The 12,980-nt window shown below is 41.6% G+C and overlaps 1 protein-coding gene across 1 annotated transcript in view; it reads right to left on the bottom strand.

Moving 5' to 3' along the window:
* Positions 1 to 12,980, bottom strand: part of LOC106806577 — a 109,328-nt gene that overhangs the window by 43,010 nt on the left and 53,338 nt on the right. Inside the window, exon 18 of the mRNA XM_014808572.1 lies at positions 12,491 to 12,613. Within this exon, the coding sequence (XP_014664058.1) occupies positions 12,491 to 12,613 (123 nt within the window). The remainder of the gene's footprint in view (positions 1 to 12,490; positions 12,614 to 12,980) is intronic.

Here is a 12,980-nt window from a genome sequence, read left to right as displayed (position 1 = left end):
AAAGTTTGGAATCCTAAATATAAGCAGTAGTTAGTTACACGCGCGCATTCTTATGACTTATGAGACCCTCTCGGTGCTTGTGAATCCAGAATCCATCCCTCATGCACTCAGATAACAGGAACTAGTTGCGATGGCACTAAACATACACCAGATTTATAAAACAATACTAAAATGTGTTTCACTATAAAATGTAAGCAATTATAGCCACTATTACTGATGTTGATAATAAGTGTATATAATCGTTCATTGCCTATCAGTGCTGTGACACATATACAATGAGTTCTTGGACTTTTAAAGTTATTGTTAGCATTTCATACAATAATGAAGTCGTAACGATTAAATACATCTGAGCTGAGTTTTGCTTGACCAGAGAGCAACAGCACGTTACTAATAATTACTATCTATACGTTATAATAAATGTCTGCGCTCCCATTCTCTTCCAGTAGCTATTGCAGTATGTCTGCAGTATTCACATTTCCATTACGTAACACAATAATCATCAATTCACATACTCTAAAATCTTGGTAAAAAAAACTCAACACTTCCTCGCAAATTCACAGTAATACCATTACTAACATGATAGCATCACACATACCCCAGCGTTATCGCCACGGGATATCAAAACCAAACGATTGGTAACAAATTCAACTCTAATGCATCGAGATCTCACCAAAAACCATATCGACACAATACACCCAGAAATTAGTGGAAACGCGTTAGAGAACACAGAAGCCAAACGGACTGACATGCACAATCACCGAACCAACAATGCGCCAAACGTCAACATAAATATACGCATAATATCGAAGCAAACCGTTTCACAAAACATCCACCATCGGATCGTGTCGTTTTCAAACAACATACCAAATGCTGTGCAGCTGAACACAGTCACACGGGTAACCATCTCAACAATCTGACTCTGAAGACATGTTGGTCCCGAATGAGAATACAACGGCGGGCATCCGTGCATCAAATAACAAACTCTGCCTGCGCGCGTGCCACGTGACCCACGTGCGCTCTCCGTAACTGGAGGCGGCGGTCGCCTGTAGGCGGCACGGCGGCAGGCAGGCTGGCGTGCGCGCACGCACGCGCACTTTTTGCCGCGCTGCACGTTTTAATTGATGCGATGCCGCCCGCATTAAAAAACATCTCCCGGCGAGAGGCAACGGGGGCGGTCAGCCTGCCCCGGCATGCCCCGTAAAGCTCACGGCGATTTATATATATATCAGCGGTGCTATTCGGTGTATATATTGATTCCAGAAGTTTTTCCGCTGGCCGGTTCTTCTTGCAGCTAATCTATCTATATACGGTGCTGCTTTGAATTTAGGAGCGAGATGCCGAGAGCAAACTAAGAGTGATAATAACGACAAGGACGCACCAGACATAGACGAGCAGCGTAGTAATGCTTAATTATTGAAGAGCTTAGAAGTGCGGCATTTAGCGCTTCACTTCGGCGAGTATTTTGCGTGTTGATATGTGCGAAAATTGTAGCGCACGCAGCCATTCTCTATCATCGTCATCAGTCTTCCCGCTCGCAATTGTACCGACGCCCAAAAAAATAACGAAGCTGTTCGGCTCTATTGCAGCTATCTTTCAAACGTTGGTTAATTTCCCCAACTATAATGTTTGCAGTTTCCACAACACGCGCACTTTTTGCCCGGACAAAATTACTGCTACGATGATTTACACCATTATAACGGTTGGCAAACCGTTGCTGATACATAAAATTCCGAATAATTTAAGGGAGTGTTGATTTATTGTAATGGCAGCTCGTGGCCCCGTGACTATAAACGACGACTAACTGGAAACAGTTTTATTACGCGGACGATCTGCCTCCGCTTGCTTGCAATAATTTACAGTTGGGGTCAAACCAACAACAACAGCCACGAGAAATCAGCAGAGGATGACACTATGGCAGCCTTTCTGTCAGAAAACATGTCTAAAGTCTAAAATCTAATAGATATATATATATATATATATTATTATATATTATTATATTATATATATATATATATGTGAAATTTTATAAATGTTAACTTCGGATCGCATCTTTTAGCTAAATTCGTAATCTGTTAGCAATAATGAAAGTGCGCTCAGAAGCAGAAATTATAACAGTTCTCGTCCGTGAGCGATAGCACTAATTGACTGCGTCTTGCTGCTTATGATTGCAAACAGCACCGGTATTTTTCTTCCTGCCTGGCTATAATTAAACCTCAAAATAATAAACACAGAGGCGAGCAGCGTCTTAGACGAGCACACCAGATTCCCCGCGAGCAACGCTGAAAACAGTAGAAATCAACGACAGTTGTTCCAACGTACATAGATTACACGCGCAGCCACAGCGTTCCGCGTGCACCAACTCTGAGTTGTCAATACATGTTTGGTTTTTACTGAGCGTTGCGGAAAGCAAATCGGCTACCGAGCGGCGAGTTAAAGACCTGCCCCAGTCTTACACTTAAATGCGTAACCCCGTACAAAAACGCCAAGTATATGTGCGATTGAACTTCTACTTTGGTTTTTCCTACGTGTGATATCTACTAGAGATATTGCTCTTGACAGCCATGCGTCAGAACGTAACAGCTGTGAAGGTTAGGATTTCAATAACAATTAACAATACACACTTTAATGATTTTATCACAAACGTACTTTGATGAATGACGAGCCATGATTAAAACCTGAAACATTACAGGGAAACTAGTTATATTCTACATCTCAAAATAAATATAATAAGGAAAATATCCAGCGTTGTATCTAGATCAGGAACATATACAAAGTAATAATATCTATTATTATTATATAAACATTATCAGTCTAATTTTGAATTTTTATTTGACTATTATACTCCGTGGAAATTCGTGAATGTTTCCGCCACACAAAAGGGCGTCTCGATCTGAGGCAATGTCCTTTTCCCCTGCACTGTTTACCGGGAGACTTCAAGCAGGGTTCCAAGTTTTATTGCCGCTCTTGAGTGCAAAAAACTCGAGTTATTTATTTAAAAATCCAGCGAAGCCTTCGTGCCAGTCTGCTACAGAATAATACTACATGTTGACTCTGTCACATCGAACCACGATAACGACCTGACGGAGGCTGCTGCTACGGAACACTGAATCTGTAAAGCTGCGCGAATTACCAAACAAATAAAGTCTAGCGCGAGCAAGCCGTTGGGCAGAGGGTCGTTGTCGTATCAGGTACTACAGATATCAAGAGTAGATAATAACATCTCTTATCTATCTTATATTATCGACGTTATATATATTCGTTATATTATCTACTCTTGCAGATATGTACCCGAGGTAGTTTTAGGTTGTTTAGTATTATGTTTATATTTTTATATAAGGTATGTTTAGGGTTAGGGTTAGGGTTAGGGTTAGTGTTGGGGTAAGGGTACACTTCTGTAGTACAAGTCTGGTACACTTTGTGTATACATATATGTACCTCGGGTACATATCTGTAGTACCTGATACGACAACGACCCCTTGAGCAGCAGTTGGCAGCGCGTCTTATAACTGTTGTGCAACTTTACTTCACCCACACCTCACCGACCCACGACATATCTGACCTTTAACTGACCCACGCATGACCCGAACCGGACTCGCACATGACACTCATCTCACGTATGGTTCGGTCTGATTTGACACCTGACCAGGAGCGAATAAACCCCAACGGTTTTTTTCGAATCAACATTCAACATTTGTTTTTATTCACTCCTAATCGAACGTTCTTCCCAGGTATCTCTTCGCTCTACCGCGGGAGGAAGACTGCTCGCTTGTAGCGTAGTGATGGAACTACATAGGTGTAGGCACTCTTATCTTACGTCTATCCTGCATCCGACCATGTATATCAGCTGTACACGGCTCTGATTTGCTTGCTCCAACAATTCAACAGCTGACGGCTATTGAGAAAGAGCTGGTATTGAGCAATATTGAGAAAGGGCTGGTATTCGGCGTACGTTGGTTATTTTGTAAAGCACGCCACCGCATCCTAAACGAAGTGTGGATTTTCGATGAGGCTCAACATCTAAAATCGTACCTCTTTGTTTAGACCGTTCTACGTTATCTTCTCTATTTATTGGGAACAGTAGAGTTACACATGTTTAATGATAAATACGTGGTTGTTTTATGATATAAAATATTAAATAACATAATACGGGGGTAAGAATATTCATGAGATTTCAAGGTTATGGAAGGATAGTCGCTTTTAATAATGGCACTCATGGTAAACGGATTTGTGTATGCGAGCTATATGGCTTCCTTCGTGTAAACGTAAGCTCCGGGTCGTATCTAAAGCCATAAAATGAATAATTACGATGTTTATTTCTAAGAAACGATAAAAACATTTACAAGCACTAAGAGAATAGTTTGACTTTCTCATAAAACACTGGTGCATATATTATAGCTTGTGATAGACATTTGTACAGTATATTACGAACAGGTCTAAATATCTAACCTAATATGCTATTTAGCCATCAAGGCAAACAGATTTTAGCCCATATAAGACTTGAGATTGAAATTGTAGTCGTTGAATTGTAATTAAATGCGTTTACATTTAAATGCTCAACACGTACACGTACACTGGTTGCGTTCTATATCTGTATTTTTCCTGGGATTTTGTTGACAGTTTATATATTTTATTTAAGGCATAATTTTTACACAGTAGCTATAGCCAAAAAATATATGTTCGAGTTATGTAAAGCACTGTATTATATAAACAACATTTCAGATTATTGCCACTTCAAACATTCTGCAGGCAACAGCTGCCGGCACCGCACACGCATGCCTTGTGTAAATGACATAGTTTCAACTTACAGTACTTTGATGAACAGTCGGTATTTGCACACATGCGCGCCAGCTTGGTAAAATATGCTCAATATTTCGTTAGAATGTTGTGCTGATATTTCCCTCCCAAATATTTAACTAACGGGTTATTTTGCCCCGCTATGCCGCCAACGTGTCGTACTGCGTCATCACGGTGACCTCAAGGCCGTCTCTCTTCAATCGCACGTGTATGATCTCTTTGAAACGAATTCACCCTGGTATAAGTATTTCTTCACTTGCAATATAATCAAGAGCTAATAACACGTGTATTATTAGTTCTTGACATTATGCGGGTACTGCAGCAAATAACATAAAAGTGTGGCAGTGAGGTTATGCGCTAACCGCAAATAGTTTTACAGTGATAACCCACATGCATAGAAGAACAAATTGGTTCCGTCGTTATGGCGGCATAAACACACCGCACTGATTCGTGAATTTTTTACATGTTTCATTTAATTAACTTGCCATGCGCACTACGTGGGTGTCTGAGCATTGCCTTGCCATTCCTTTTCACATAAAACCTCTCTACATATAGGCCTATCCAGAGGGACGGGATACCAGAGAAGTGTTGCCGAAAGGAGGTGTTGATCCTAAGCGCTGAGCGCAGATCTTATATCATACTTGCTTATTTCTTACGACAAGTGGCATTATTGCTTACGAAGATAGAATCTTCCCCGAAAAGAAGAGACACATACTGAACCGAAACAAAACTAAGCTAGTTCACGACAATTACACACAGACTATGTTCCTACCTTTTACCGATTCTTACTCCTGTGACACTAATATTCATAAGCATGCAATAAAAACATTTGTCCATGATGTCCCGCCATTAACGAACTCATCCTCGACCATGCTTTCAGCTTCTAGTCCAGCGCATCAGTGCGGACTTTGCACGCGTGTTAATTGGTTTTATGTTCAACTTGGAAAGTGTTTATTAGCATAAGACAAACTGTAGGGCTTCATCAACTCCGAGTTTGAGAAACAGCTGTTTCAATAAGTGAGTGGGAAAACATACTATAGTTACTGTATAACTAGGAATGGTACTACTCTACAAACTCAGTAGGGGAGAGCAGCTTCCGCACACGTAAAACTTAACGTGCTTACAATTAAATATTTTTTATTTTTTATTTTCAATGAGCAATGAAATGAGCTGCCTTGTTTTAAGACTTTAACGCGTGAATCTTCATTAAGTCGCACATATGTCGCAGATGAGGACAATGCGATACACTGAGATCATTCAGAACATAATACGACCACGCGCTAATAAATTCATCTCTGAATAATTAAAACATTGTATTAATTCATGAAGGTCTTAGCTGTAAAAGTCCAGCTGTAAAATTACCCAGGACAAGTAATCGTGATGAAGATGCCTCGCCTATGCGCGTTCTTTTCTTCCACACCTACTTGCTCGGTATCTTATAACAGACGGTTGCACAATCATCGGAGAGCGACTGTTGGTTTGTCCCCATTCTTTCAGCTCAGAAATGCACATTTTTGTGTTTTTCGTTCGTTTCCTTTCGTAAAGTATCGTCCAGAAGCCTAATGATGTGTATAGAATATATATGCCACGGCGCATTGCAGATAGAGTGGACTCATAGCTGAAATGTGCGTGGAATGCGATCAGCGTCAACATTCTTAAGCTGGGTTTACACTACCGACTTTATGCTGTCAAATTGGCGAATTTGACCTATTTCGCAATTCGGCAACAGAGAGTTGGCGAAAATAGAGCGTGTTCTAAACTCCCAACTTGTTGCTATTAACCAGTTGCTCGCGCGACTTTTGCGTTTACACTGCCGATTGTCAGTTGTATAGTTGCGAAATTGGTCCAATTCGCCAATTTGACAATGTAAAGTTGGTAGGGTAGGCTAAACTCAGCTTTACAATGGCTTTGTTTTCGAGAACGTTGGTAATTTATATTAAAGCCATCGTATTACAGAAGTCATTGATATTTTGAATGCTCTAAACAAGCTTACAGTGTCAAAACTGTTGATACCAGGTCATCCAACATGCATACGTAGAGCCAAATACCGACATACCTGACATGAAAAAAACGTCAATGTTTGGCAACTGTCTAAACTCTAAAGGAACATTTCGGTTACAGGCTGTCAGAGTAGGCGACAGTGGGGTGTATTAAACTGCGTGTTGGCAGTGTATGCTCCTCCTTTCCCCCTCTATTCCTTCCCCTAAAACACACTGGATCAGTAGGTGTTGACCCTAGGCAGATCATAAGTCCTTGACTGACTTTTCGGAGATAGGCCTATCTGGGACTACATGGAACAGGAAGCAGACCTTGCATTCATACGCGTAAAGATGTTATTCCTGTTTCTGGATGACGTATGCCCGGAAACTATTAGAGCTCATCTATCCCAATACTTACCCAGAATTCATTTATCGTTTGCCGCTCAACCTGATCCTGCTTTTCTTTCCACCAGTAAGCAAATAGATGTAATTACTAATTAGATCAATGTTGTCTATATTGTCACGATGACAATATTAACACATTAATTTAAGTGGCTTTAAAAGGGAATATGCCAAACCTTTACATGCAGGCATAGAAGTGACACAAGTTTGCACAACTCAAACACAGCACAGGATAAGCCAAATAACATGTGTGTTGATAACATTATGATCGTGATTTCTGTTCTGTTGGGTGATTATGAATTTTTTCAAACTTATGTAGAACATGTAAATTGAATCCGGGGATGACTACACTCATCTTTCATGTAAATTTCTGTCCACGATATCTACCCCGTGTTTGCTTTGATACTAATGGGTCAGGTCCAGAAGTGAAGAAATGGACAGAAACAGAAGCACAAAGCAGGGTTTATGTTTCAATGTTTGCTTTCATAGCCGTTCGCTGCCAGTCTACTTATTATCCGTGCCAACAGGTGACAGCACGTGCCGCAGGCCAGATCTGCCTCTGAAACGCAGCATCCAGCAACCAGAGTAAGTTATATTACAGGAAGAAAGTTGAGTAGCGCGAACAACTGCGAGTATTTTTAGTCCTAATGTGTGCGCCAGTTTTTAAAGCAGACTGTAGGTATCTTTAACATAGCATCGCATTCTTCAAGATTCTTTACTACTCGCGTTACTTGGAGTCGGTTTTAAAATCTTAGTGGTCGTGTTTTTCTTTAGCTGGCACACGCACACGCACGCACGCACGCACGCACGCACGCACGTACGCACGCACGCACGCACACACACACACACACATAGGGAAACACGCACGCACGCACACACGCATACACACACACGCCATACAGCACAGCACGCGCGCACGCACGCACGCAGCACGACACACACAGGCACACACACCATACACACACACACACACACCGCACACACACACACACACACACACACACACACACAGTGCACAACACCACACACCACACCCTCACGCTGCAGCATCGTGCCCGCGACCTCACGCTCACGCTCACGCTCACGCTCACACTCACACTCACACTCACACTCACACTCATACACAACACACGCGCACGCGCGCGCGCAGGCACGCACACGCACACGCACACACAACACAACACACGGTGACGCACACACGCACACACGCACATACGCACACACGCGCACACACACACGCACACACACGCGTGCGTGCGTGTATAAGTGTATAGGCGTGTGTGTGGTACACGTGGCGACGTACGTGTCTGCGTAAAGTGCTGGACACGGCTGAACGGAGCGCTCTATCTCACCACTTCGTTAATAGCAATGTCTATTACCGAAGCAACAACTAACCAAGTAAAAAGACATGGGTACTAGTGTAGGGACGCCCCGTGCAAGCGCCCCACGCATGCTCGCGCGCGCGTTCGTCCGCATGCGTACAAGTGTAAGTGTATAGCGTAGGTTCACGTAGTATTTATTATAGTATATATTACATAGTATAGCTCACATCGCCGCATTACTGCAGCACTATAATGTAATTGACCTGTCCATCTAAGCACGATAACCACGCCCACTTAGATACTGTTGCTACGTCGGTCACGCTAAAGCAATTTATACGTCTTTTGCAGGAAAGCAGGCCATATTACCGACTTTGTGATACGTCGTTTCCAAGCACTGTCCTTTAGAACCCCCCCCCCCCTTGATAACAGCAGTGATTGGCTAAAGGTTGCTGTCAATCACGCCAGATCATTAGGTAAATTAGTGTCCTCAATAAACGTGACAGGGTACGATGACAATGTACAAGATAAGGGGAACGCGACTTAGCAGTGAGCCAGCCAAACCCTATATTAAATATAACATACTTGTTGCACATTTGTATCTTCGTATGATAACAACATTTAGAATATGAGATACATGAATACTGAGTACAATAGAAAATTCAAGCTTTGTACCATCTCTACTAACTCCAATCTACATAGTACACAGTAGCAGAGGTACTCGGCATCGTGACTCTCTATTCTTTTCCTTTCTCTCTACTCTCCATCGATGTCATTTTCTACAATATGAGGTTTGTGCCTAGCATATAATGTGTCATTCTTCACGTATATCCAGATGTAACAACAGTAGAGTCTCTTGTTCTTTCAATGATGATAACAAGACCTAGATGACACGTTGTGACAAACCTTTTTATACCGATTGCTTTATTTTTAATTGATTTTAATAAATTGCACTACATGGGTTATAGTATAAGAAGTACAACGTGCGCGAATAGCAACAGTTAACTTAACAGCAACCCGCTGTCCAAATTTTCTTGTTCAATCACATAGTATAGCTAGAGACGGAAGGGGAAGTGGGGCGTGTTAGCGACTTTATATGGTACTAGGGAATTTTTACAAAATATCAGGCATGAAAACACAGACAGTTTTGTTTTTTCTCACTGTCAATGTGTAAATTGCTATTCTTCCTAATTTGCCGCTCCGTTCGATCAAAACATCACTCGCACCGGTCAAGCCAAATTGCAGAGGAATGAAGAATCAGAAAGTCAAATTACCCAGATTCTTTAAATCTCGAACTTAACAAACTTTTTTAACCATATTTAAAAGGATTTTTCAAGGTAGGAGTATAAGGATATGTATAGCGCCATCGGTATTTACTTTATATGGAAATACTTTTGACAAATATACCCATAGAAACGTGACGGTCTCTTCCTATTCCCAAAGGATTCTTCCCAACAACAACCTAAAAAGTGGGTTAAGGATTCTTCATAAACAGCAGATTTTGCCTCTTACCTTCAACAAAAACTTCAACGAAAGCACATACAGCATGAGCTGAGACAGACTGAGACTGTGTCAGGCTCAAGGCCATTCCAAATATGGTGGTAACATGATATATGACAGCTATATTTATAACTGTGCCGGGGAGAGGGGTGTTGCTGAAACCAAAACTGGGATAGCATGCAGAGTTCACTGCTGCACTTGCGCACAACGTTTGTTGTGTTCTACCATTGCGAATGACCACAACAACAACACTGTAACATACAGTGAGAGGAAAGGGCAGAAAATCTTCCTAGTGATACTATGGGCCGTCTGTGATGAACCCTAAACCGATATGTGACATGAGTCACATAACCTGTGACCATTTCACACTAGTTCAACACACAGTGCTCGTATTATATATAATATATATATATATATATATATATATATATATATATATATATATATATAGTTGCTATAAAAATATATAGCTCCGTAGAGATGTTCTACTGGTTTGCACTGCCCCATCCATTGCTGCATCCAGTGCCGCAGCCTCATAGGTGCACCTGTTATGTGGCTTCAGCTGTGTTACGATGTTCATAAATCTTCAAGCCTAGATAGTCACCTCATTATGACTACACACCGTAATAGATATATCGTACGAAATAACTATCTCGGCTTTGAGATTGGGCATCGACATGTGCACATGCTGCCACCTTTGGGAATAATTTGCAGTAAATAGATGAAGCCCCAGAGTTATACGCGCATGCGAAAATCGACGCGGCTTTGACTAGTGTTTACAGTAGTTCGGTTTAACAAAAGTTACGAACTTGAGCGAATATTAATTTGATCGATACATTCTGCACGCAATTCCCATGCGGTATTATGATTTAAGATGTAAATTACAGAATATAAATATATCGTATTGAAAACACACGCCTGACACGTTCTTGCTACCAGCTAGCCTGGCAATATTGGCGCTGGGGCGGGCCATAACAAAACAGCCGCTCAACATAATTTAGCAGCAGCAAATTTTTAAGACGCTTCACTCGAAAGCACTCAAACTATGTACACAATCTACTCACCTAAAATTCAGAAAGACGATTCACTACAATGCCTAACAAATTGTAAACAAATTGACGTGAGGCAGCACCCACAGGCAGGCATCTACGCAGCTAACTGCCGCACCACAGCTGAACATAAATTGCGGAGAAGTCTCAGCTTAAGCCACCTTCTTTGCAAAAACACAGCTGATTTAGCCAGTCAGTCAAACCGCATCACCCCGCAGACCGATGACAGACTAACTTAACTGGTTTCCAAACATCGTATTTCATCACTTTTCATACGTGATAAAAACCGGCCTCGGTTATACCATCGAGAACTATTCGCGTTGTGACATATGTCTAACCATACCAGGACCGTACAGTGAGAAGTATCACTATCTTTCACTAGTGTAGGACCATGCAGAAATTAGGGCTGTGTGTTTTATAGTATGCTTTCAAAAAATGGGTTACAGAGGAAATTCGATCTGTGCTTTTTCTGCCCGGGTTTACTAAGCTTTGCTAAACTAAGCTTTACCATGATGAATTCTGACCTTGCATGGTGTACAGTGTTGCATCATAATATTGTGTTTTACTAATCTTTTCACAACGTATATTATTATACGTCGTTATTGTTATTGTTGTTGGTGGTGGCGATCGTATCGTTGCTGTCTTTGTTATTGTTGTTGTTGGTGTTGTTGTTGTTGTTGTTGGTGTTGTTGTTGTTGTTGTTGTTGTTGTTGTTGTTGTTGTTGTTGTTGTTGCTGCTGCTGTTGTTGTCGTTGTCATCCTTGCTGCTGTTTTGTTTGTAGTTGCTCTAGTTACTGTTGATACAGCTATTGCTTTTTAACTGCTTTAGCATTGCATCCGATTATTAACCATTCACTAACTATACCAACTAGACTTTAGTTGAAGCCAATACAGGATGATATCATTTGCTAAACTTTGTTTTGTTATGCTATGATATAACATTTTCTAGAATTTTCTCAACGTACTGCTAAGAAAACGTCTACCATATTTCCACAAATATGTTTTAGATTCGCTATAGCAAACACACTATTTTCAAGGAGAAATACATTTTCAAGGAGAAAAACACAGTCTCATTATTTTGGGATATTTGGGCCTTCTATCACTCGCTGATCACATGATTCCGTTATCAAGGCCTTGTTTGTGGGTTTCATCCTTGGTTAGTATCATTCAACAAGAACATATCCTCTGTAAACTCAGCAGACGCCAGGCCTGGCATTTGGCACAGCTACATAAAAGTGTGTCTACACTGTACACGCATTTAAGTGCGAGCAGCACCGTTACAGTTTTTCAAGACTGCTCGGTTTTTTAAGACTCATCGTTGACACCCAAAATCGTACACGTCAAAGTGCATTTTCACAATAAACTTTACTGAAGGCTAGGATTGATATCTACAGAGCCTATGCATGGACGGAGGGAGCGTGTCACCAGCCTATTATGTGTCACTCACCTGTAACTTGGCCAGCATCTCATCGTGCTGGTCACGTAACTGTACCGCTTCTGGCAGAGTGGAGCCAACCGTCAGCATGTCTGGCTCCATCTGGTGGATCTTTACCCGTATCCATTCTCCGCTCTACAGAGAAATAAAATAGACAACGCTATTTAGTAATCACGACAGCACAAACAATAAAAGTTAGAGCTTTTGGATATTATCATTTTCTTAATATCATAGTAGTAATCAGCAATACTAGATGGATTGATGGACAGGCAGGCAGGCGGGTAGGCGGGTGGGGCAGTTGGGTGGATGGATAGATTGATGGGTGGATAGATGGACGGATGGATGGACGGACAGGCAGACAGACGGACGGATGATGGACGGATGGATGGGATGGATGGATGGATGGATGGATGGATGGATGGATGGATGGATGGATGGGTGGGTGGATAAATGGATGGATGGATGGATGGATGGATGGATGGATGGATGGATGGATGGATGG

The sequence above is a fragment of the Priapulus caudatus genome, unplaced genomic scaffold (assembly GCF_000485595.1).
Source record: "Priapulus caudatus unplaced genomic scaffold, Priapulus_caudatus-5.0.1 Scaffold9, whole genome shotgun sequence".
In the NCBI taxonomy this organism is placed as follows: domain Eukaryota; kingdom Metazoa; phylum Priapulida; class Priapulimorpha; order Priapulimorphida; family Priapulidae; genus Priapulus; species Priapulus caudatus.
The sequence above is the reverse complement of the archived record's forward strand: the minus strand, read 5'-3'. Positions and strand labels throughout refer to the sequence as shown.